Source organism: Tiliqua scincoides, chromosome 2 (assembly GCF_035046505.1).
Source record: "Tiliqua scincoides isolate rTilSci1 chromosome 2, rTilSci1.hap2, whole genome shotgun sequence".
NCBI classification, from domain to species: domain Eukaryota; kingdom Metazoa; phylum Chordata; class Lepidosauria; order Squamata; family Scincidae; genus Tiliqua; species Tiliqua scincoides.
Genome location: NC_089822.1, coordinates 31,422,974 through 31,446,172, shown reverse-complemented (window position 1 = coordinate 31,446,172; position 23,199 = coordinate 31,422,974). Strand labels below are relative to the sequence as shown.

At 40.5% G+C, this 23,199-nt stretch overlaps 1 protein-coding gene across 2 annotated transcripts in view; it reads right to left on the bottom strand.

Moving 5' to 3' along the window:
* Positions 1-7,233: 7,233 nt before the first annotated feature.
* The window catches only part of CERT1 (ceramide transporter 1), an 88,851-nt gene continuing 72,885 nt past the window's right edge, over positions 7,234-23,199 (bottom strand). For both annotated transcript variants that reach the window (XM_066615905.1, XM_066615906.1), the window contains 7 exons: positions 19,752-19,847; positions 18,390-18,522; positions 17,985-18,055; positions 14,093-14,221; positions 13,700-13,829; positions 12,490-12,626; positions 7,234-10,203 (listed from right to left, as the gene is read on the bottom strand). In XM_066615905.1, the coding sequence (XP_066472002.1) occupies positions 12,499-12,626; positions 13,700-13,829; positions 14,093-14,221; positions 17,985-18,055; positions 18,390-18,522; positions 19,752-19,847 (687 nt within the window). In that variant the 3' untranslated portion in view covers positions 7,234-10,203; positions 12,490-12,498. The remainder of the gene's footprint in view (positions 10,204-12,489; positions 12,627-13,699; positions 13,830-14,092; positions 14,222-17,984; positions 18,056-18,389; positions 18,523-19,751; positions 19,848-23,199) is intronic.

The following is a 23,199-nucleotide window of genomic DNA, read 5'->3' as shown; positions in this document are numbered from 1 at the left end:
TCTATGTAAGAATATGTTTTTGCATTTCCAACACACATTTTAACCCAAATCTGCCTGTTAAGGCAGCTTATATTAAAACTATCTGTCAATAGAAATGTTTAAAAACATTAAAAACCAGAGGAATCTGGTTAAAGTTTAACAAACCTTATCTTAGCACCATTTCCTTTCCACATAAATTGTGTGACACACGTGCAAAATTATATAAGAGAATCACCCCTGAGCAGTCATGTTGGTTGCGACACCCATGTTCACTTAGAAAGCAATAAGTTCAGCTCTAGGGTTTGTTAATGGATCAAAGCAAAATGCTCTCAGAGGTAAATTACATGTCATTTAAAGGACAATGCCAGCACTCCTTTAGTGGCAGAGCAAAGCCATCCCTTTAATTTGGCCGATTAGCATCCTCTGTCACACAGCATTTCCTTTGAACATACAGCCAAACATACAGCCCCCCCCCCCCAAAAAAAATGTGCTTCCCAGAAAGTGAGGGGGAGATAGGAAACACACTGAGTTAATGGGATAGCATTGTGAAGTAGTTGCGTTGCAGGATCTCCAAGTCATGAACCGAGTGTTAAAGTGGAATAGGACAAATTCACCTCAAAAAAGGTGGTGAAGAAAATCAGGCTCTAATAACTGAAATGAAAAAAGTCAGGCAGCTGGAAAATGGGACAGCCCGATATTTTAGTCCAGACTACTTGCAACAAAGTGTGCATACAGGTTGAGACTCATTATTCGCGAGGGTTCCATTCCAATAACTCATGTGGATGGCAAAATCTACAGCAAATCAATTTAAAAAACAAAGTCTCTTTCCTCCAGTGATTTAAAAACAGCCTTGCTGACCTTTTGAAATGCACACAGAGGCAATCAGTCTCTTTACAGGCACTTAGGCTTCACTAGGAGGCAGCAATCCCTCCCTTCACCAGGAGCCCCAGCAAGGGGGAAAGAATGGAGAAGGTGATAATCGCTGCCGTTTAGCCTTCTTTCAGGTGCTCAGTGGGAAGGGAAGAGTGAAGCCTGCAGAGAGGTTGATTGATGGATTGTCAGCCAGCTGCCCTCTCTGGCATTATTAAACAACTGTTTTCCTTTAATTTAAGAGGCCCTTCTCATCAGCTTTGAGATAGAAAAATCTGTGGATAATTAGGTTATACCTGTAATCACTCGTATGACTGTCTCTCTGCAACAGTAAAAAGCAGTTTTTTTAAACTGCTTTAATCACAGATAAAACTGATTTTAAAGGGGTGCATTTTTTCCCCCTTTTCCAAGGATCAGCATATTCCTTCTCATTTGCAGGGGCCATTCGTGTTGAGTCAAATCCCTGTATGAAAAATCTGTGTATAACAAGGCTGGCCCTGTATAATTAAATGTTAAATAGTTTGCATGAGAACATGGAAGCAAAGAGGCTTACAACCTCCAGCATGGGCTATGCCTCATTCTGGTGCAAACAAACAAGTAAAAAAGCCCTGCTGCTGGCTTGGCAACAACAGACCTGAGTGGAGAAGTTTTTTTAATTTTTAATTTTTGTGAAAGAAAAAATACAGTGAACACTACAATATACAAACACAAACAGAACAAAAAGCACAAACAGAAAACTATCCATTTTCAAAACATTTGCAAAGAAAAACTAAAATATCTTAAAAAATTATATCTAAAGATCTAAGCCATCTATAGTATTACATATTTTCACACACTGTATGTATAAATTGTGGAAAGGTTTCCAAATATCCACAAATATATCTGAATGTAATTATGACTTTTGAGTGAATTGCTTCTAGATGACAAAGTCAAAAGATTTTCAATCCACTGACTAATAGCTGAAGGGCAATTATCCTCCAACTTTTAACTACTGTAAGGGTAACATGGAGTTATTTCCACTGTCCCACTGTTAACTTCTAGTTCAGAAGGGCGCAGGTATCGACAAATGTCAGTGATTGTTGCAATACAATAGTAAAAGTATTAGTAACTCCCCCCCATAATTTTAGTGTAACCAAAGCAAATACGTAAGAGGGGCATCCAAAGTATTACACCATCAGCATTTATATTCTTTAATCCTTTACTGTAAAAATGCTGTGGTATCCAGTAAACCCTGAAAACAATTTTTTGCTGTATTAAATGCAAGTTCTATAGATATTGCAGAAATACTGTTTAAAACCATCTTCCAGTGAATATGCAAGATAGGGTAGTCAAGCACCAAGTTCAACCTTACTCTTATGTCGGTACTTTCCAGCACTGACATAGCGGAGCCAATGGGGCGTGTGTTTCATCCTGCATTTGGGTGTCACTCACGGGGGGGGGGGGCCTCCTCAAAGGAAGGGAATGTTTGTTCCCTTACCTCAGAGCTGCATTTCCCTTATGTCAATGCTGGAAAGCACTGAATAAGGGGTTAAGATTGTACCCGAAGTCGTTGAGTATTGTATTTATTAAGTGACATCAGATATTTGTAAAACAAACATTGCAGGGGTCTTTTTCTACAGACTATAGGAGCCTGAGAGGCAGATAATGCCTCAGGACCAAATTTAGATATTAATAATGCCGCAAAGTATTGCCATGTAACTGATGATGGCAATTCATATCTAGCCATCAGCCTTGAAAAGGATAGGAACTCCTGATCATGATCAATTAATTGATCTAGGGCAGTGGTTCTCACCCTTTTCAGCCCGGGACCCACTTCCGAGAATGACAATCTGTTTGGGACCCACCGGAAGTGATGTCATCAACCTGGAAGTGATATCATGGCAGGAAGTGACATCACTGTGATATCAGAGTCAGAAAGTGACTTCAAACAGGAAGCAACATCACTGTTCTTACCTAGGAACTCAAAATGTAAATGACAAGAGAAAATATTCCAGCTGTCAAGCTTCTTCCCATTCATCCCCCCCCCCCCCCCGCTACCATTGTACCATACCAGAAGTAAGGCCTTCTTACTGCCCATTGTGTTAAGTTGGGAACATCATTTAATGTAGCTTTGTGATATTCTCCAAAAGGAAAGGTCCTTAAATCTTCTTACTCGCTCCCTGGAACTAGCGTGGTCTGGGTGCTTTGGAGACAAGGATGCCAGCAGGTGAAACAGTGTTTGGGCTGGCATAGGGCAATGTGGAAGTCAAGGCTCCCAAGTTTGCAAAATTAATGACATGATTCTGTGGTCTGAAAAGGTCTGGTGTTTATATTGTAAAAGCAATTACCCATTTCTACTGAATATCTTAATGCTTCCAGGAATAAATATGAAAGTTTAACAACCTGCATCAGTAAAACCACCACCAAGAAGTAGGAAGTTTTAAACATAAGCCAGAACTGTCAGCTGGCAACAATAAAGCAAAATTGGTGAAAGACCATGGCAGAGCTGTAATTCTGTGAAGATTGAACCAGAGATCCAAGCAAGGAGTGAGCCTTGTGGGCTTTGAAATCACTCAGCTGCCAGGACAGCCACCACCATTCCCATCATCAGTAATGCACCCCATTTCACAAATTACCCTGAAGATTCCAAATGCTTCTCTGCCACATACACTGACTTTACTTTCAGTTAATTTCACAAACAAACCTAAAGATAATCAAAATCATGGAACTGGAAGGTACATAAGAGGTCATCTAGTCCACCCTCCTGTCTGTAGCTCCTCAGACATATGCTCAGTGCTTACTTTCAGCCCATTTCAAACACAACCCTGATGATCACCAAAATTATGGAGTGACCTAAAAGGTCATCTAGTCCAACATCGTCTCTAGCTTCTCAGACATATGTTCAGTGCAGAAGAGATGACCAAGGCACTTGGAGAGATGTATCATATCTGTTTGACTACTTTTAATGGTGTGCATCAGAGAAGTGTGGGGTGGGGCCATGGAGCATTCCCCTCACAGCTGGGAAGATAGGGATGCCCTACTGTTTTCTTCCCAGCTGCTAAAGGGAGCCAAACAGTGGGGTAGCTATATTGGGAGCGGTTGCTTGTCCTGGCCTCTCCACACTCCCTCTCACCTGGCTGAGCGCATGGCAGCAAAGTGTGGGCACTGAAGCCTCCTCCGGCACCACCCATGGTCCCCACTCAGGGCACTTTTCCACTCCCCCTCTCACCTGGCTGAGTGCATGGCAGCAGATTGTGGGCAATGGAGCCTGCTCCAGCGCCACCCATGGTCCCCACTCAGGGCGCTTTTCCACTCTTCCTCTCGCTGGCCTAAGGTTAAAGGGAGCCAAACAGAGGGGTCCTGCATACCCCAAGAATGAGGGAGCACTCACCTGAAGATCTCCAACCATGCTCTCCTCTCCCCTCCCCTCCTTTGAATGGGGCTGGGCAGCAGCACACTCACAGAGGAAAAGTGGCACACTGCCTGCCCTGCGCATGTGCAAGCCACTCTGTTTGTTTACTCTGTGTCTGGAAGCCTAAAATAGTTCCCCAAGGGTCTGTTTGCCCTGTCTCAAAATGGCACCGCTTGGGCCTACTTGCCCTTTCCCAAAATGGCTCTGCCTGGGTCTACTTGCCCTTTTTCAGAATGGCACTGCCAACTTCATTTTGTCCTTTTTCAAGATGGCGGCCACCATCTTATTGCAACCCACCCAGTGAGTCGCGACCCACAGTTTGAGAACCTCTGATCTAGGGTAATAATTGACTTTTCAGTCCAGGTCTTCCACAATAAAGATTCCTTCCCAATCTTCAATACTGGATTGGCCTACAATGCAGTTTAGCATGCAAATAAGGATTAAATTCATGTTTCGATGCCATTGTAGTCCACACATATCTAATTGTAGATAATGCTAATGGAATCTCCTTTGCTTTGACATATGTAGATCTCCAAACTGTCAATTTCCACAAAGAAGTCACTGCAGAAGTTTCTAAAATAGTTCAAGATGGAGTCTCCAAGAAATGGATAGGCTTGATGTCCAACCTCCCCTCCCCCATATTAAATAGTAATTTCATCTGCTTGAAAGAGATCCTGCTGCTGTTCAGATCCTGTTGCCTTTCTTTGGGATTGAAATGTAAACCAATCTTTTCCAATCCTGAGGCAACTGTTGAGTTTTCCGAATTTGCTGGCAGATGGAGTGCAGCACTTTAACAGCATCAACTTTTAAACTTCTAAGGAGCTCAGCTGGGATACTGTCACTTCCACTAGCTCTGTTAGCGATGCTTCCTAGGGCCCACTTGACTTCACACTCCAGGATTTCTGGCTCAAGTTCAGCGATCACACCATCTTGGTTGGGGACGTTAAGATTGCCCCTGCAGAGTTCCTCTGTGTATTCTTGCAACCTCTTCTTAATCTTGTCTTCTTCCGTTAGGTCTCTACCATTCTTGTCCTTTATCATTCCTTTGCGTGGAATGTTCCTGTGATATCTTCAATTTTCTTGAAGAGATCTTTAGTCTTTCCCCCTTCTATTTGTTTTCCTCTATTTCTGCTCATTTAAGAAGGCCTAATGTTTTTTCCTACTTTCTTCAGTTTAAGCCAAAATTTTGCAATAAGAAACTCATGATCTGATCCACAGTAAACTCCAGGTCTTGTTTTTACTAGGAAAGAGATCCTAGGTGGTACAAATCCCCATAAAAAATTCCTGTACAAGGTATAAACAAGATATTTTTGTGGTATATATAGGAAGGTCACACATTGACACATTAGGAAAACCAAACTTCATTAAACTAAAAAAAAAAAATTTCCAATATACCATCTACAACAAAGGCTTTCTAAGTTTCTAATGAGAATGGCTGTCTCTTAACTTCCAAAGCAGTCAGATCCCCAAGTATTACATTATCAGGAACTTGTCCACTTTCAACATATCCCATCTGATCAGAATGCACCAGTGTTTTTATGATCTGTTGGAGTCAGTTAGCCAATACGATAGTCAGTATCTTGGCATTCACATTCACTAAAAATATGGGCCAATAGTTTACACATTTAGCATGGTCTTTATCAGGTTACTATGTGCTTTGCATAGGGAAGGTGGCAAGAAGCCTATTTCAAAAATCCCCTTATAAAGCTGATATAATTTGGAAGCCAAGACTTCCATAAGGTTTTATATCAGTCAGATATCCATCAGGCCCTGGAGATGTATTGTTATTTAGCTTTGAGATAGAAGCCTTAATTTCCTCCATAAACTTCATCTGTACCTGGCAGTGAGAGGAAGAAACCACAGCACATACTTGCAGCAACTTGGAGAGAAACAGCCTAATATATACACCACCAGAAACACAAAGTATGCACAAGGAGACTAATTCCGTCTCAGATATGCAAACATGTTCAGTGACAATATTGTGCAAACACTTAAGTAGGAGTGCAATCTAACCTATCTAATCAATCTTGGTGCTCAAAAACTAAGCATGTAAAGATAACAGATGTCCTTGCTTCATCAGAACATCTGGCAATCCTTATTAACCTAGAATCCAGGGGTTTAGTTGGAGTCACTAGAACTGAAATTGTTCAGATCCCAGATAAGGTGTTATCACACACGATTACCTTATGAAGCAAAAGGCTATGCAACTTAAACTGATGTGTAATTTTGAGTGACACATTCCAAGGTATACAGTATCTGTAAGACCTCACTCCACTTCACATGAACTGGTCTGACTGCTTTCTGTCTTGCCTTCCTCCACAACAATCCTCTGGATGCTACCCAACTGCTCTGAAGCCTGTTAGTTTTCCCATAAGACCTCTGTAGCTGAAATCAGCAGCCTCTAGTGTGTCAAAACACCCCCATTCCAACAGACTCTTCCAACAGACCATACAAGCCAACAGCTAGTACTTGCGCTTGTGACTGTAGCAGGCAGAAAAAAGTCACTGTGGGAAAATATGGCTAGTGAATGTACTATTCAATCCACACTTAGGTTTTGCAGGGCAGTTTTGTACATGGTAGCAGCCATCTTACTTGCACAGTCTGGTTGTAAGTCAACAGTGATAGAGTGATACCAAAACCTACTTTTAAATATCTTACCTCCACAGCACATCTCAGAATATAGACCTTTTCACAATTTATCATGCTGTGAGTCTCACCTCCTAGGCATGCATGAAGAGATACAGGTTGAGCCTTGGACCAATTTTCTTACATGCTCTCTTCTACCATATGTAGAATGGCATAGGGTATACCCATGTACTTTCCCTGCTCTGTAAGCTCCACTTACTAACCTGAATTCTAAATTACCTTTTCTGCATAAACAATTGTTACTTATGTAAACAAAGCAAATTTTAAATCCATGTATAATAGTAGCTTTTTAGAATCATAACAATGTTACTTCAGCAGTGCTATTAAAAATGACAACCAAGCAGAAATTTGTTTATAATATCTTTTAATACTTTTCACTTTTAAATACTGGTTTTCAAATTTGTGATTGTAACATGGAAGAGCCAACTCTGTTTAGTTTTTTTTTAAGTTTACAGGATCATAAAGCTATCATAGAACAGTCACACTCTACACACTCAAGATGCTGTAAAAATTGATTCATGTTTTGAGTATGTAGATGAATAGTGGCAACTCAAATATAGCTATACAACAGTTGACAAAAAGGTTGGTAAAAATTTGATTTGACGCTTTGATTAAGGAGAACCAGTACAACTTCTGATGAACCAGCACAGCCCAATAATATAAAAAGTAATTTCTGTCAAGGTGAAATAGCATCATGATTCCAAGAAATTTATAGGTTTTAGTCAGAATGAAAAACACATTAATGAAAGGCTTTAAAAACCAGGTTGATCAGCCCTTGTTTCCTGACCATTTCCCCCCACAACTAAATAAGAAGGAATGCAGTCTAGCATGTGATGTAAAGAATTTTGATGTGGTGGCAGATTTAGGCTTTGAAGGCAACAACAGATGCTGAGAAGATAAAACCACCTGTGGTGAAGGCTCTGCATTCACTGGAATCCCCCGTATGATTTAATTTATACGAAAGTAAATGCAAAATAAACTGGAGCATCTGCTTATTAGTTCCTACCAAATACAAAGGAGGCCATCGTCAGACTGCAGAAAACAAGTCTGAGTTCAAGACAGGTGGAGTGTCCAATTTCAAAGAGCCAATCAAAAGGTGGGGAAGGAGGGAATTCTATTCTGGAAGGAAGGGGCATGAGGTATTTGGCACGTACTGATCAAGTGTCAGTTTCTCATGAAAAGCTTTTATGCCAGTTTTTAGCTCTTGCCATGTATCCTAAGAAGCCTCCAATGATCAACTGGGCAGGGCTAGCTCTAGTGAAGTGACACCACTTGTCTAAAAGTAAAATGTATTCTTTACAAATAGTATCTTTAGTGTAATTTTTATTTACATAATTGCAAAATACATCACATTTAGTGCAAATGCAACTAATGATATTAAGATTTATATACCGCTTTGTAAACTTTCCATCTCTTTGTAAAATAAAGCTATCCAATTAAATTAAAGTTACTTACATGTGTTCTATATAGTTACCAGAATGGTATATTGTTAAATTTGTAATCAGGGTCTAAGCATTTTTTGTTGTTTGGAAGTTCCCATCAGTGGCTATGGTGAATAAACATTTTTTTCCAGTTGATTGTAAAAAGATTAAACACATCTGAGGTATAAGAAACTGTATATAAAATGCTTACTGGTGATTAGTAAACACGTCTAATTTTTCATCATATTTGCCTTACTAGCATTACCCCATAGGCACTTTTCTACATGTTCAAATCATGAACAGAGTTATTCTGTAATAAGGCATATTCCATGCACATCATTGAAAGAAAGGCAAATAAAGGAGATTAAAAAGCATGAAATCCATGTGCATGTGTTGTGTCAACCTTAACGTACCACAGATACAATCACCATACCCAAGCAAATTGCTTCCAACCTCTAAAGATTTTCATCAGCTGTATCTTAATTAAAAAGTACTTGCCCTTGCTTTCAGGTTCAGCTACTCTATATGAAATAAGACTTTCTGCTCTTTCCAAAAATATATTCAAATCTTGTCTGTCTGTCTATATATACACAAGCTGATCAAACAACTAAAAATGTCTGAATAATCTCCATTTCAAAGTACAACCATCAAACGAGGTATTTCCTTAAAGGACTACCAGTCTCTTCTCACTGTTCACTTCTTATGTTATTTCTTGGTATGAAAGACAGGCAGATATTTGAAAGTTCTCTCACAGCAACTAAGGGGAACTTGACATGTAGGTTTTACAGATTTTTGCACCTCTTACAGTCCAGATTGTGGGGACAAGTGTGTGTGCACACGTGCGTGCGTGTGTATGTGTGTGTGAAATGTTCTAAATATGAACTTCATATAGCACAGCTTTATTCAACAGAAAACACAAATGTGCAGGCCAGAAAACACTTTCTTCAAGACTGGGAATGTTCTCATGTAGTCTGATTTGCTTCAATAAATATTACAGTGTAGCTTCTTGCAGTTTCAGGAAAACCCTAAATGTGATTGCAAGAAAGCAGCCCACACAGCACAACCTGGGCAACACACTGCTATAGCTTTCTCTGGTAGTCATGCCCTCTTGTATAGTATCTATTTAGAAATTTCTGAATCATGTTCAGTAACCCAATTGCTGTAGCACGTAATACACAACTGAAAAATACAATAGAAATATAAAGATATCTGAAAAAAATAAAGCTTTTCACACTTCCTCCATCAGAACCTAGAAGGTCTTCATAGGAGCAAGACCACAGAAAAGGCAAAGTCATAAGGATCTTGACAGCCCTCACATATTGAGACGTTTTACATAACAAGATGATTTATCATAGAAACCAGCAGCAATGACTATGATTATACAAAGCAAGCACAAAACCCCTCTGGAAGGACACACAGAGTTTACAGCAAACCTGAAAAAAGTCAGAACACAACAGGTTTTTGTGCATATAAAGCACATACAGTATGCTATATGTGCATTTTGTCCTTTGTGCTCTTTAGACGTACACAAAAACAAGAGCTGTGCAAGTGTCTTATGAAGTTCCACAGTAAACAAAAGCTTTTCAAATTATTCAGAAGTTAAAGCAGTAAACCAAGTTGGTGACCCAAAGTTGTATTTTTCTCCTCTAAAGCACGCAAATAAAATACAGCCATATACATGTATCAACACATGTATTTATAATTACACACTGATTCAGCAAGGTGAGCTAGCAGAAGACAGTGAACGTTCAGCTTCATGGCATTACAGTATTTCTTCAACTGAGTACAGAATCCAGAACTTGGGCCATAAGACTGTAGATCCTACTTTCCAGCTTGGAGCATTCATTTTGGTTCATTTCTCCAATGTGGAATGTTCACACAGCCTTGCTCCAAACACTAGAAAACAAAAATGAATGTCTATCAGTTCTGCTTACTGTCACAAAAGCCAGGACAGTATTATGAAACATGAACACTGTAAATAGGAGAACTACTGAACATGAAAATGCAATGTTGCTTTCTCTGCAAATTCTCACATCACGGCTTCAAAGGACACCATTCAGAAATCCCTTCCTGAAAGCCATTACATCAGGTTTGGATTGCACAACAAAAAAAAAAGGGACACCCACAGAATGAACAGAAGGGAGAGAACTTCAGAGTTTAATACTGAGTTTATTTGCAATGTAGGAAAATAGCAAAATGCAACAATGCATTAGCCAGCAAGGCTCCACCACCACACATACTCATGTATAAGTCTATCTCATGGATAAGCTGAAAGCAAATTGCAAGGCAAAATAGAATTTGCTATGATATGGATAAGTCTAGGGCAAAACCTATGGGTGTGTGAAATTCCTTGAAGACAACTTGCCAGTAATTGTTCTGAGGCAGTAACAGAAAACTAAAGGGGGGAAGGGGGCATTTTTTAAAATTTATACATGAGTATATATGGTAAGTTATATTAGAGGCAGTCTAAAACAGTTTTTTTTTATGGATGACGTGTTATCCTAAAAAAAGGGCTGGAAGCAGTGTTGTGTTTTATTCCATATTTTAATCAATTTTAAAGCATTTTTATCAAGTGTAATCACTGTCATATTGGTGGTATATATGTGTTATATGTCTGCGGCTATCAGCAGACATAGCCACAGAAATAAAACATCTCTCTCTCTCATATCCCCCCCCCCCGTGAAAAGCTCAACTACTTGAATTAAACTTATAGGAGCCATTTAAGATTTGCATGCTACTTGTATGAACAACTGCAATGAACCTAATGCTGCCAAACACAAATTAAAATATTTCCAAATTAAAACACTGAGAAGATAGCAACTTGAACCAAAAGAATTTAACATGGCATTGAATTGCTATGGGAACAAATTGGTTTTAAAGTGCAGGAAAAAAATATACCAACATAACAAGGAACCATTAAGCATTTGCATTTGCTTACTTGTGAGTAAACATGACAGTGTAGCTCAGTTTTGTTTTCCATATGGTTCAATACATTAATCAGGCTGAAGGAAGGGACTTCCTTCTTGTTCATCTGATCAGGGCCATTCTGTTGGCGCTGCGCTTTTTGGCCTGCCCTTTCCAATGGATCAAGGCATGGTCATCTACTCATGAGTAAAAGTGCACTGTGGCTCAATTTCACTTTCCATAGGGCTGCATGCATTGTCCTTGGCAGCATGCTCAGAAAACTCTATAGCCAGTTACAGCAACAGAACTCTGAGAGAGTTAGGGGCTTAAAAACACAGTCAAAAGCACTCAGGATCATCCAAAGATGCTCCACATAGGCACATGGCAGTGTTATTTCATTAGCTGAGTAGGATATTGTGTTTTATCATTTTATAAGCCCAATTTCACGTTATAGCAGTGTTATTTCATTTTTACCATTTTAGACTGCCCCTAGTTATAATTTATCTACATCTGATAGTAGGGAACTCCATCCAGGCGTTCTTTCTTATATTACTCATGCAACCATATCATACCCTCCAGAAGCTGGAGAATACACACATATATCTATATTTATTTATAATATGAGAGCGAGAGGAGTGAGCATCAATTTAGATGGGCACCAATTGACGGGGATATGCTATCCAATCCCCATTTTGCGATTAGGTCATTAAGTGAACATTCAGCCCAATCTAGTGCTTTTGTTGGGTAAAACAGATACTCCCTGCCAGAAACTAGCTGGCTGCACAGGCTACTGGAGATAGATTGCCTCTTCTTTGCATTAAGAGCCTCTCTGTTGTGTAAACAGACACTCTGCTGCAGGATGCGAGATGAGACTGCCTCATTAAGAGCCTCTTTGTTGTACTTCGACCACCATCGTACATGTGGCCTGTTCTTAAGCAGAAGATCGTTAAGTGATGCACACCTGTATTTACACTCAAAAGTTTTATACCAAAAAGTAACAAAAATCAAAACAGCAAATTTCAGACAAGTTTCAAGACAGATACCCCATCAGAAAATTCAGTATTTTCAGAGTACTTTGGTAATGAGGGAACCATCCCCAAAACATCAGGCTGATTCTCAAACTCCAGCTTTACCCCTAGTCAAAACTCTCTTCACTTCCTATTCAAGGAAGATTTCAGCTTACTGTTATTGTAAAAATTACAGCTTTAAGTAAAATTGTATTTCTTAGCATACCTAAAAAGCAAAAGTTAAAGGGATTCATAGCCAAGTGTTACATACCTGTTAACACTAGAACAAGATAGGCTTCCCTGCTGTCTTCTCTTGCACATAAGATGTAAACCGCTTCAAAAATTTGGGGTACTCTCGTTTTGCTACTGCCCGCAACACAGAAGCTGGAGCCCAACCCCCAGGATTCACTGCAAATAAAAATCAGAGTCAAGCTTGTTCTAGAAAAAGTGAAAATACTCTAGATAAAAATGGGAAGGTGGGGGGGTACCTATTCGCTGCCTCCCTCTACCTCCCCCCAGTTTGAACAGCTTTGTTTGCTCCCTGGACAGCAACTCCAATTATGCAATCACGTAGGCACCAATTATCTCCAGCCTCTGTCCTGAACTCATTTTGTAGCCTTCACAAGTTGTACTTTCTAAAAAAACCCATATGTAAAACGTTAGTAATAGTTACTCAGGTCACGGAGTTGTCACAAAAACAAAGACCACTGGTATCAATGCCATCAAGCACTAATACTTTGGATATCTGAGCAAGCAAATGCTGGCTAAATTCCCTTTTATATCAAAAGTAAGTAAAATAATGTTTTATTAGTAAGTACATGCAATGAGTGTTGTTCTTGCTAAGGGCTGCAACGTTTCCAACATGAATAACTCACAGAATGTTAGTTGGAAAGGACTTTGGAGGTCTCTTCCCTGCAGGAAATTATGCACACCCAGCAATTATCAACTCACTTTAATAGTGAACACGTTCCATTCTGGTCAACTACTTTAATTTCCTCAGTGTATGTATACAGGTCATGTTTCCCATTTTGACAAAATATGACAAAATATATGACAAAATATATGGACATTCCTCACAAGTCATGCTATATACACAGCCCAGTATCCACACATGAAGTCAGTTGTAAGACACAACCTTCATCTAGAGCGACACAGTGTGGCCAAACAAGTTACTGCTCTTGGCGTTATCCCTTGCCAGCTAACAAGAACTTCCAACAATGGAGCAGTGCCCCACTGGCTCTTAGGTTCAACCCACTGTCAATTTCATAAACAGTTATTGTACCAATTTTGAGGAGGTTGGCTCCAAATTGCAGCATCTATACAAAATGAAACTCTCTCCTTAACTGCATATTGTAGGGCTAGAATACAACCCATAGCGCCTAAACCGAGGTGCTTCACAGCTAAGGGGGGGAGCCTTTTGCTAGAATGCTGTATTCATCACAAACCTTGAACACAGACAGGTAAAAAGAATCATGCCTTACCATTCGCTACATACGTGATCTTGCATAGGATGTTGTCTCTGCTTATTTCCTTGTTCCCTTCTGGTGGACTTACCAACGTCTGACATATCATAGCAATATTTATTTTGGCACGAACACATCGATTGTTCAACTGTCAAGAAATATAAACACTTAGTTTGCTACACTGATAATGCTGATTAAGAAGACATAATATTGTCCCTCCACTTTCACTTCAGTGAAAAAAACTTATTCTGACACGTATAAAAATTTTTTGCTAATAGCCATTTTAATCATCCTTTCCCTTTGCCCAGTTTACACTGCATATGAGAAAAGAATTAGGTTATGGTACCTGGAGAGAAATCTAAAAGTATAACCAAAACAATAAACCTCAGAGGTATGGTAGATACTACTTACAGGGGCACTATCATGTTCCACAGAGAAGTTGCAGACAATCCATGTTTCAGGATCATTTTCATTGAAAGCTGGTATTTTTCTAATAGCAGACAAATACAGCACGTCACGTTGAGACGCAGGCCATACTCTCTATAGGGAAAGCAAACAGTAAGTAGTAATGCAGATGTACTTATGCAGCTGTGTTCATGGTGCTTCACATACATTTTAAACCATACAAATATCCTGTAAGGTATGTCAGAGTTATTCCCATATTGCAGATAGGAGGCTGAGACAGAGATTAACTTGCTAAATCCCTAGAGCAGTGAGATTTGAACTGGGAACCTGTGATTTGTAATTAAATTTCTGAATTACTACACCAGCCTGCAGAGAAATGCAGCAACTATTTGGGGATATATTAGTTTTGTGAGAGGGAGAAAAGTTTCTCTCTATCCACTCATGTATAGTTTTACACTGCTATAAATCCTTGTTGTATATCACCTACTGCTCCATAAATACTGGTGCCTTAGGCCATCTCCATATACTAAGAGAACTTAATGAGAATCCAATATCAGCATATCAGAAGGAAAAATAATCCTGAAAAAAACCTACTCCAAGGTGTAAGCCAGCAGTTCCAGTAGACAGAATGTCAAATAAAGCCACTGTGGTATTCCTGCACAGTACAGGCGGCCCTCCTTACCCGCAGATTCAGGAGCAGAGGATTGGACTATTCTCAGGTTCAGAACCTGCGGGGGTGGATCCAATCTGTACCCTTCAGAGGTGACGGGAGTTGTCCGGAGGGTGTTTTGAGGCCTGTAGAGGCCATTGAAGCCTCCTGGCCCTCAGAAGGCGTTCTGAGGCCTCCAGAAGGCTGAAAATTGTGACACCTAGTTTTTATTCAGAGGATTTCAGGTGCCCAAACCTGCAAGTTTCAGCATTCAGTACGGTCCTGGAAATGGAATCCCCACGTTTACCAAGGGTCCACTGTATACTGCAACAGAAAAGTGAAGTGCTAATCTGCCATATCTATCTCCCTGGTCTCTGACCGGGTCCTCTGAGGGAGGGAGAAACCTCAAGCCTGCTGCCGTGAAACAGAGCTGGGCCCATTCTGAATCTGGAGCCTGCTAAAGCCCTGTCTTTTTTGCCTGAAAGCACAGCTGAGCCCACTGCTGCATGTACCATCTCCTAAATAGAATAGGAGATCTCCTAAATCTCCTAATAGAATTACTCCTGCTCCCTGGTCAGAGTGAGAAAGCCATCTCTTCTCTGAAAACAGTTCAGTCCTAGAGTTTAATCTTAGACGAATCAACTTAGATCAGTGATTTTCAACCTTTTCATTTCAAGGCACATTGACAAAGGCACTAAAATTTTCAGGGCATACTATCAGTTTGACAATTGACAAGGCACGCTGCACTGCTAGTGGGGGGCTCACATTCTCAATGGCCCTACTAACAAAGTACCCTCCCCCAGAGGGTCATTTGACACCAGGGGTCCATAAATTTTTGTCACCCCATATGACTCAATTAATTAATAATTACATAGAATTGTGGTAATTAAATATTAGTTATTAATTATATTGTTTAATTCACTTTTTATACCACCCTTCCACTAAGCAGCTCAGGGTGGTATACATGGTTCTGCCCCTTATTTTGTCCTCACAACAACCCTGTGAGGTAGATGAAACAGAGACAGTAATAGTCATGACAAGGAATGAATAATAATAATGGCCAGAAAAATAAATGCAGTGAATATTTCCCCACAAGCAATGGATGAAATTCTGCATTAAATGGTATATAACATGATGGTATTATTCCTAAAAGTCACGATTTCCACAATTTTGGTCACTAGGGTGTCACCCCCCCCCCCGATGTCTCATTGCCCCGTTTTGAGTTAAAGCAGTGGTTCTCAAACTTTTAACACCGGGACCCACTTTTTAGAATGACAATCTAACCAAGACCACCTGGAAGTGATGTCATGGCTGGAAGTGACATCATCAAGCACAATAAAATTATAAATAATTAAAGAAAAACAGATAAATAAGGGGAAACCAGTCCTATTTCACCAAGTGCATTTTCTCTGTAGCCTTGCCTGTAATAACACCCCCCCCCCCCAAAATCAGTGAGATTTTCAGCCCTCCTCAGTGCCCACCTTACCAGCTCAAGCCCCTGGTTTATTATTTGGCGGGGGCTGCCTTCTGGAGCATTTGTTGAGCTCCACTTTCATCAGATGGGGACCACGCAGCTAGCCTTGCATTCCTCTTTGCCTGACTTGACCAGGAGCCAAGGCTCACGAGTAAACATGACCCTATGGCTTACTTTCTCTTTCCATAGGGCTCAATACATTTGTCTGCTTGGAGGGAGGGACTTCATTCTTTGGTGTTTTTGGGGGGCTGCTTTCATTGGCTAGGAACCATTCTGGTGTCATTGGATTCCTCTCAGCCTGCCCTTTCTGACATACTATGGCAAGTTCACCTACTCATGAGTAAATGCGCAATATGGCTCAGTTTCATTTTCCATAGGGTTGAATGCATTTTTTGTTTGTGGTTTTTTGGCCATAACTTTTGATGGAAAGGAGTTATTTCAATCCGGTTTTTTGCATTGCATTCCGCTAGAAATTCCACATCCAACGGCATATGGCATGATGGGGTTACTCCTAACCTTCGAGATGTTAGCAATGTTGGGGCATTTGTGGTGTTACACTTCCCCAAGGGTGGTACCTGGGGCGGACCACCCCCCTGCTAGCTATGCCACTGCCCTCCCCCAAGCTCCTGTGGCACTCCTGAGGGCCATGCATGGCACATTAATGTGTTGCACACTCATTGAAAATCACTGACATAGATGAGCATCTGATTTTTTAAAAAGAATTTTGTTCTTGAAAAGGTTTCATGGGTTGAGTTGACAATCACTGCACACATCAAATAAATGCACATTTTCTTGAGTGGAAAATTATTTTAGGTTAAAATGTGCTGTTGGCAGAAATTGCAGCACAATAAAGCAGAGAAAAGAATTCAAGCTAACACTATGGAGCAGCTCTATGCGTGATTCATTCTGATTTATCTCAAAATAGATATAACTAGTTCACATGCTTTCAGACCAAGTGGATTTAGTGAGTAATCCCGAGGTCAGAGGTATGTACTTGGTGCTGAATAAATATTTGCATTAGAGTTGAACAGGATAACCAGCTTTAACAAGAATGGGAAATAATATTCTTTGACACTCACAAGGACAATCTCAGGGTAGGCCATGACCAATTTCCCAGGCAAGACAGTTTACCATGATTGCCTGAACTGTTTCAATTGGAGTCAGCATGAGAAGATCAATGCTCTTCCTTAGCTACAGTTTCTTCAATGAGTTAATTATTTATACTTATTGACAATTATTATTAATTGTTAGTTTACATAATAAGTGAAGAGACATTGTCAACAGTGTTCCTGAGGGTGTCTTAGCTACTTCTAAAAAGGTGGACAGAAAATACAAATCCCAAAAGAACCCAAAAGTTGGAGGGCAAAGTTAAGAAAATTGCTCCATTATCCATTTCCAGTTCTTAGTAATAATACTGGACACTTAATTTTTCACTGTCACAACTGACCTAGATCAGAAGTAACAACCATTTTTAATAGTTAGGATGCTTCCAGTTGTCATTATACTATGCTCATACTATGTAAACTGCCAAGGGTGTTGATGTCACTATAGGAGTTTAAAGCAGTGGTTCTCAAACTGTGAGCCATGGCTCCCTGGGGAGCCGCAGAATCCTCACGAAAAACCCATCACCCTATCCAATGTATAGAATTGTAGCCTAGTTGGGAGCCACGGTCAGTGGTCCAAGTAGGTCAAGGAAGCCACCAGTTGAAAAAGTTGGGAACCACTGGTTTAAAGTCTTATGAAGTAAAGGCACCATTAAAAATGTGAAGCATTACCTTATGTGTCTGATAGACGATGATTGCATTATCAGATAAGGTTTCTACAACACGGAAATTTTCAATGGTTGCTAAAAAGAAAATAAACACACAATTAAATAATTAAAGCTTTTCATACAATATCCAGACCAACACACACAACAACAAAAGAAAGTCCCAATGGAGACAGAACTTTATTAAGACTAATTAAAATGTCACAAAGCAGTGAGCAAGTTTTTGTGCACTACACAACTTTTCTGCAGGTCAAGTGTTAAGCGAAATCATGTGGGAAGAAGCTGAGCATGACTGACATTTTAGTTGGCCATAATATAAAGAAATGCTACACTGTTGGGCCTTCTCATTTTTTTCTAATTTACCAACAGGGCTACCTATGAGTCTTGAACAGTAGCTAGAGCAATTACTTACTTTCCCAGTCATTACGAACATCAACATTCCAGAAGTAGTGGCAGACCTCATGTCCTGTCACCCCTTTGACTGCATGTGTGGCTTTCAAAGGATCCAGAACAATGCCATTTTCTTCCACCTCCCTCCTGTACACCTTTGAACAAATACAAAAATTAAAAACATTTGAGAAAGTTTGCTTGGATTAACCAAAAATGCACCTGTGCCTTTTTCATTTGAATTCACAGAATTCATTTGAAAAGGAGTTAAACTGGTAGCAAAAGTAATCCTGGGTATGTACATTTAAAGAAAGGAGGGCTTAGCATGGAAAGTGTGCTGAGCAGTGCCAGTGTGGCTGACACCTGTCCCCTGTGCAAAAAGGCACCAGGTACCTCACTGGATTTTGCTTGCACTTGTCCAGTGAGCTTGTCCATTCACCAGACAAAAATTTAGAAGTCCGGGCAGCTAAGATAGATTTTCTCACCTCAGAACTGACCACTGAAGAAGTCTATAGTACCAAGCCTCAGTAACCAAATAAAAGTTGGCACAATTTGTTCCAGCAAATTCAAAGCTCACAGTTCAAGCTGTCCATCCAATATAAGAGTTGACCATAGATCTTCAGCCTAAGTGGTTCTTTAATCAGATTTAGATTTTTTACTTTGCTTCTAAGCTGAAATATCCAATCTTGCCTTGTGGCTTTTGTCTTTTTCTTTTTACCTTTTAACAAGACTTTTCTTACTTTAAGAGATATCTGTCTGTCTCACTATGCCAAGAGTTCTGAGCAATTGCTTCTGGCATACTGCTTCAAGTGCTTAGTGGTGTGCAAGCAAGACAGAACATGCAGAAGAGTAGGGCCAGTCTGGTAAACGGGCACCTCCTCCAGCAACTGGCTTCAGTGCTTAGTGGCGCCGAAAGTTAACTGGCTAATCCAAGACTGGAGGCCAGACTTGAGGAGGCCATGAACTACCCATCTCCCATCCTGGAGCAGGCTGTAATAGGCACATCAATCAGGATAGGTTGCTAGTCTCTGGTTTCAGTCTTTGGTCTGTAGGAGAAGCCTGCAGCACATTGGAGGGGCTAGGGTTCTGGCACCCCATAACAAAAAAAAAAATGCAAAATGCAAAAAAAAATGCAAAAAAAAAAAAATGGAGACAAGTCATTTCAGTGGGGACTGTAAAATAATGGAGGCAAGAATAACTTACTCCAAAGGGAATAAAAAACTTGCAGTAAGGTTATATTCTGCTATCTCTGTCACTTGAAGAAGCACCCAGTTCATGTGTAATTTGCTCAGATTCAAATGTGTGTACCAAACCAAACCATCCCTGTAGTGCAATAAAACTAATTTTAGTCAGTTACATTCCCCATTAACAGTTGTACTATATTTACCTTCATTTCACCTTCTTCAACTACGAGCTGCCAATTGGCATCGCCCCCCACATCTTGTAATGAATATGTCATGTGGTTCTGTACCATCTCTTCCACCTTTCAAAGACAAATTTTAAAAAACTTAATGAAAATAACTCCACCTCCTCCTCTGCAGACAGAAGCTAGTCTTTGTTCACTACGAGGAACAAACCAAGAAACTAGCAACCGAACTCCTGAAAGAAATTGATTGAGACAAAGGAACTTCTGGAGCCAAATGAGCAAGCACAAGTCAAAGGATTCAGACAAATCTGGTTCTTCTTTGAAACAATGTGAAGATTTCTCCCTGTGCTCTTCAGAAGAGAGACTGCTTGAAAATTGGGACACGTTTAAACATGGCAGAAATCAATCAATTGCTCAAAAGGGAATTTTCTCACAATGCAACATCACATATAATTAGAACTAAGCACATTTTCTATACTTTTTACAGTCATTATTGAAGGTTTTAGAAATAAATGTTGGTGTTTAAGTATGTATGGAGAACTATTGTGCAAGTGCATCATGACATGTTGCCTAATTGGTTGGTACAGGCAAACCAACGTCTTGTGGCCTATATTTTCAAGAGCCAATGCTGCTATCAACTTGTCTTCTATCTTCAGACAGCTTCCCTCCTCCAACATACATAAATAACATATTTATAGACGCACTGGACAACAGCATAACTTGAACTCATAACATTTATAATTAGGGATATCTAAGCCGTATGCAGATATACCCGGAGTTATCTTGTCCAGTGTACCGCGATAGAGAGGGAATGAGATGTACTTGCTAGCCATGGCCTCCCATGTTCATCAACTGCAGATGCAGATGCAGCATTTCAGTATTAGGGAGCATGGCTGGCCAAAAAGTTCCCTTTCTCCTTGTACCTGCATACACTGTACCCACTTGAGTAATTCAGCACAGAGCCATTGTAATGCAGGTACGATTAACTAAAAAAAAGTTTATGCCATTAGCCTTGTAGTTTCAATTTTTTCATGAGAACCAACTGAACAGATCGTGAGTAGAGATTTCCTTTTCCTGTTTACTTTTCTGTTTGTGTGAAGTTGGTTACTATTCAATCTACAGGTTTCCTCCCAAAATTATTTAAGTTAAAGAAGTGCAGGAAGGGCAGTACGATTTTAAACTCCTTCTCAAATGGCCAACTAAAAGGTGGAGGAGCTAAGTAGTCTCAAAATGCATATCAGCTCCTATTTAAGTACGGAAGTTGGAGTTGGTAGAAAAGACCTAAAATAACTGAACTGTATCACTGCTGGATCATACAGCTGAACTATTTGAGAAAAAGACTATTGCCAAACTGTCCATGGTAAATACATTCAGTTTCATTTGAGGAGCTGCACTGAGTCTACTATTGTCCTGAGTTCTGGTACAGTACCAGGTTACTGGAAGGGAGTTTCTTTAATCCTTCAGGGCCTTGTAAAGCATGACGCCCTGGTAAACAAGGGACCGGTGACAGAGGAGGAACAGCTATAAGGGTTGGCATTGGGTGTCTTGAGTCTTCAAGAATATAACAAATATTTCTCTTGACCAGGCAGCAGGGAACTGAAAAAGTAGTGATAACTGACCAAAATGCTATGGAGTTCCTTCTTACTACCAAAGGACTGCTTGAGTATCCATAACTAAAAAAGCCATCCAGATTAAAGTTGTGTCCAAGCAATAACAATTCTATGCAAAGAAAAAGTGAGTTCTTCAACCTGCTTAAATTATTGAAATAGAGCCTTTCAGTGATGGGGACCTATGATTTGTAGACTTGACATGAGTTGCCAAAACGTGTATTTTGTGACTTGTGAGGACTTGAGGCACGCATGTCAAAAACTCAGGCACTGATTTGGGACTTGGAGGTTTTACCGTGAAAAAGGAAAGGCTTGAATAGACTCAAGTCATGGAGACTAGACATTTTTAGCCAAAGACTTGGAGAGTCTGCTTTGTGTGCATGTGTGTGCTTGCTTACTATTTTTTGGCAGCTCCCATATAACCTCTGAAGACTTTGTGAGTGATCCAGAAGTCTGGATTTAGTCTGGTGCGAGCAGCAGACTTGGTGGGAGGGTAGGATGGCTCCAGGAGGAAGAGACTGGGAGGAGGGACGCTGCATGAGGCTGGGGGAAGGAAACAGAAGGAGGGGGCAATGGGCTGTCTTGTTCAACTCAAAAGGGAAGGGGCAAGTCAGCAACACCTGTTTGACCCCAGACTGCCTGTGTGTCTCTTTCCCATGCCAGTGCACCTGTGCACCACAGGCTGCAATGAAAGAAAATGCAGTCCTAGTATCCTCCTCCATGGTTACCTGGGAGGAAGCCCCACTGACCACAGTGGGACTTCTGAGTAAAGCTGCTGCAAAGGATTGGGTCCTCTTGGCTGCTGCAGGTCCTCCTCCCACCTGCCACCTCTGTCTGCTCATGCTGCCCATCCCCTCTCGCCTTGCCAAGTTCAGACGCTTCCCTGTAGGTCCGTCCATGTTGTACTGCTCGGTGTTGCTTCTGAGGGCGGAATTGGGAGTTGTGATGTGAATGGCAGGATCATTGGTGGGGTTTAGTAGGGAACCCATAGTTTGTGCTGCACTGCACTCGCTCGAATAACAGCAGAGCATTTGTTTACATCATAAAATGAAAATGGTGGTTTAAGTGAATGATTTCACTACATTGCTGACTGCAGCTAGGAAGGAACATCTGGGGAGTGTTAAATGAGAACTCTGACACACACACCCCACCAGCAGTTCCTTTTTTTCCCATGGAGCTGCACCTGACTAGTGGCTTGACTTGCTTTTTGAAAAGACTTGGACTCAAGTCGAAAAGGCTCTGGATGAGCTGTGATGGCTGCCTGTTATGACTCATTTGTGACTCGAGTCAAGGGGTTAGAAATTTGGGGATTGATTCAGGCACATCCCCGGAGCTTTTTCTGCATAATTAATCTCACTTTTCAAAAACTATTTTGCATATATTTATACTGTTTGCTAGAGAAGGGAAGGGGCAAGTTGCTATGAAAAGCAGTCTCCCAATCATTACTCAGGTTTCTCAGACATCATCAGCAGGCATTGTCCAAAGTCTTTTAAATACTTCACGGCCAGAAGAGTTAGAAACTTATTTTCTTAAAACAATAAAAGGGGAGTTTCTGGAACTGGGTTGCAAATTCCTCATTTTGTGATTTTTTTTGCAGATCACAACATATACACAGCCTTGTCCCTAGCACAAGCTTATCCATGTAATATTCCACAAGCAGAGTGGAAGCAAAGGTAATGCGGAGTTGTATATCAGAAGTATGCTGAAGCTAAGTCAGACCACATGCCCCAAGCAAAACCCCACAGTCAGACAACAAATGGTCACCTACAACGAACAGTCACCTATAACAAGTCACTGCAAACTTCTTGCCTAGGATGAACTAAAGCAAGTCAGGTAGTTATCCAGCCACTACTTCAAGGCCA